General features: G+C 40.9%; 1 protein-coding gene across 1 annotated transcript in view; it reads right to left on the bottom strand.

Moving 5' to 3' along the window:
• Window positions 1-311: 311 nt before the first annotated feature.
• LOC119836276 (cytochrome P450 6B5-like) overlaps window positions 312-1,961 on the bottom strand; it is a 12,379-nt gene continuing 10,729 nt past the window's right edge. Inside the window, exons 2-3 of the mRNA XM_038361564.1 lie at window positions 810-1,805; window positions 312-503 (exon numbers count right to left, since the gene is read on the bottom strand). Coding sequence (XP_038217492.1) covers window positions 337-503; window positions 810-1,805 — 1,163 coding nt within the window. The 3' untranslated portion in view covers window positions 312-336. The remainder of the gene's footprint in view (window positions 504-809; window positions 1,806-1,961) is intronic.

The following is a 1,961-nucleotide window of genomic DNA, read 5'->3' as shown; positions in this document are numbered from 1 at the left end:
TTTTTACTTATATTTAATTTTTAGTTTCATAGCATTGAAATGCTTTCTTTGTAAATAAAAAATTTCGAAAGAATGGAAAAAATTTCCGAGGGATTCCCGCCTCGTGATCAAATTGGGATCACGGGTGGCCGAGAGGCTAAGCGTTGCTACGGTTAGGCAAAAAACGCGGGTTCGAATCCCGCCTCGTGATCAAATTTTTTCTATTCTTTCAAAATTTCTTACTTTTTAACTTTTTTTTTCACATATTAATGTGGGTGCGGGTCACAAATAATTGAAGCTTATAATCGTCAAGTTGAATTCCTTTAATATTTAGCTCATTTCATTGGGGTGGCGTGGTTATTGGCGTGGTACAAATTTAAGCTTAATGCCAGTAGCGGTCTGCGTGGTGAGGGGGCGAGCGTCGAATACCAATGTTTTGGGCATATTTTCAGCCAATTCCACTCTGCACTTCTTCAGAACCGTGAGCAGACCAGCCGTCATTTGCATCTTGGCGAATCTCATACCTGGTAGAAATAATTTTATTAGCCCACAAAGAAGCACTGCTAATGTAAAGTTCCATGAAGTCATATAATATAATTTAATTATTTTTAACGGAAGCTTTAGCAGCATCAAACTGCCAGAATTAGACTGAATTTAAATTGCACCAAATGGAAGGCAGCAACAAGTAAAAAAAAGGTTTAGCCGAATTATTCCATCTGCTTTCCAGTTTTACGGTTAACAACACATTCGGCAATTCATTTTTACTTATTTAGATAGACGATTAGTGTAAATTAATGATATAAAATGATTCTACTAAAAATATCACTTACCCAAACATATTCTTGGGCCATCTCCAAACGGCATGTAAGTGAACGGCTTGATGTTGTCTTTCTCTGGCTCCAAAAACCTCTCTGGGCGGAATGTGTCTGGTTCTGGGAAATTGTTGGGATCTCTGTGCAAATGGTACACTGGTATGTGGACTCGGAGATCTTTGTTCAATACAAGTCCTGATGGTAGCGTGTAGTCTTCGACCACCTCCCTAGTTAGCACGCCGAGAACTGGGTACAGGCGCAATGTTTCATTCATACAAGCCTGAATGTAAGGCGTTTCATGGATACATTCATAGAACAATTTGTTATTTTTCTTAAAGTACTCGTCAGTTTCAGCTATAGCACGCTCCTGAGCCTCTGGACACTTTGCTAATTCGTAAAGCAGGTAACTCAAGGTGCCTGAAGAGGTTTCGTATCCCGCTGCGAAGAACACCGTGGCCTGGGCGCACAGAAGAGCGTTATCTACTTCTAGCGTAGTTTTCTTGTCGTCTCCCTTAATGTTAGCAATGCTGTCACCGGTTATATATTTGTTTTCCTTCAAACTGAGCATGAGATCCACGAAGTCGTGTCTGCCTGAGTCCTTATACTGGCGCTGCTCGAACACGTCCACTAGTAGCTTTGCGAAGAATTCACTAATTTCAGCGGGAAACGCGGTAAGACCTAGCTTGTAGAATATTGACGGCCACAAGGCACGGCCTATGTTTCTCAACGCTCTGGAACTGGACATCTCGAAAATCCTTTGGCCGATGTGAAGGAAGGGGTTAGTAGAATCTATCAAGCATTTTGTATTCAGCCCAAAAGCGCAAGATCCAATGCAGTCTATAGTGAATCTGGACATCATTAATCTGGTTTCAGTGGAAGGTTCTGCAGCAGCCTTATCAATTAATTTTTCGAGAGTTGTAGAACATTCTTCAATAAGATAGAACATTTTCTTCATTTTAGCCGACGAGAACAGCGGCGTGAAATTTTGTCTGAGTATCTTCCATCTATCCCCGCCTATGAAAAATATATTTCGTGTAATAACTTCTTTGTCAGTAAATTCTCCGATTTCTCTGCTATTGAAGTAGTAGAAATCCTTCGTCATAATAAGTTTGAGGTAATCAGGATCCTTGATGATGAGAGCGGGCTCCGTCCCGTAGTAAGCACCGACGT

This window comes from Zerene cesonia, chromosome 23, assembly GCF_012273895.1.
Source record: "Zerene cesonia ecotype Mississippi chromosome 23, Zerene_cesonia_1.1, whole genome shotgun sequence".
Taxonomy (NCBI): Eukaryota; Metazoa; Arthropoda; class Insecta; order Lepidoptera; family Pieridae; genus Zerene; species Zerene cesonia.
The sequence above is the reverse complement of the archived record's forward strand: the minus strand, read 5'-3'. Positions and strand labels throughout refer to the sequence as shown.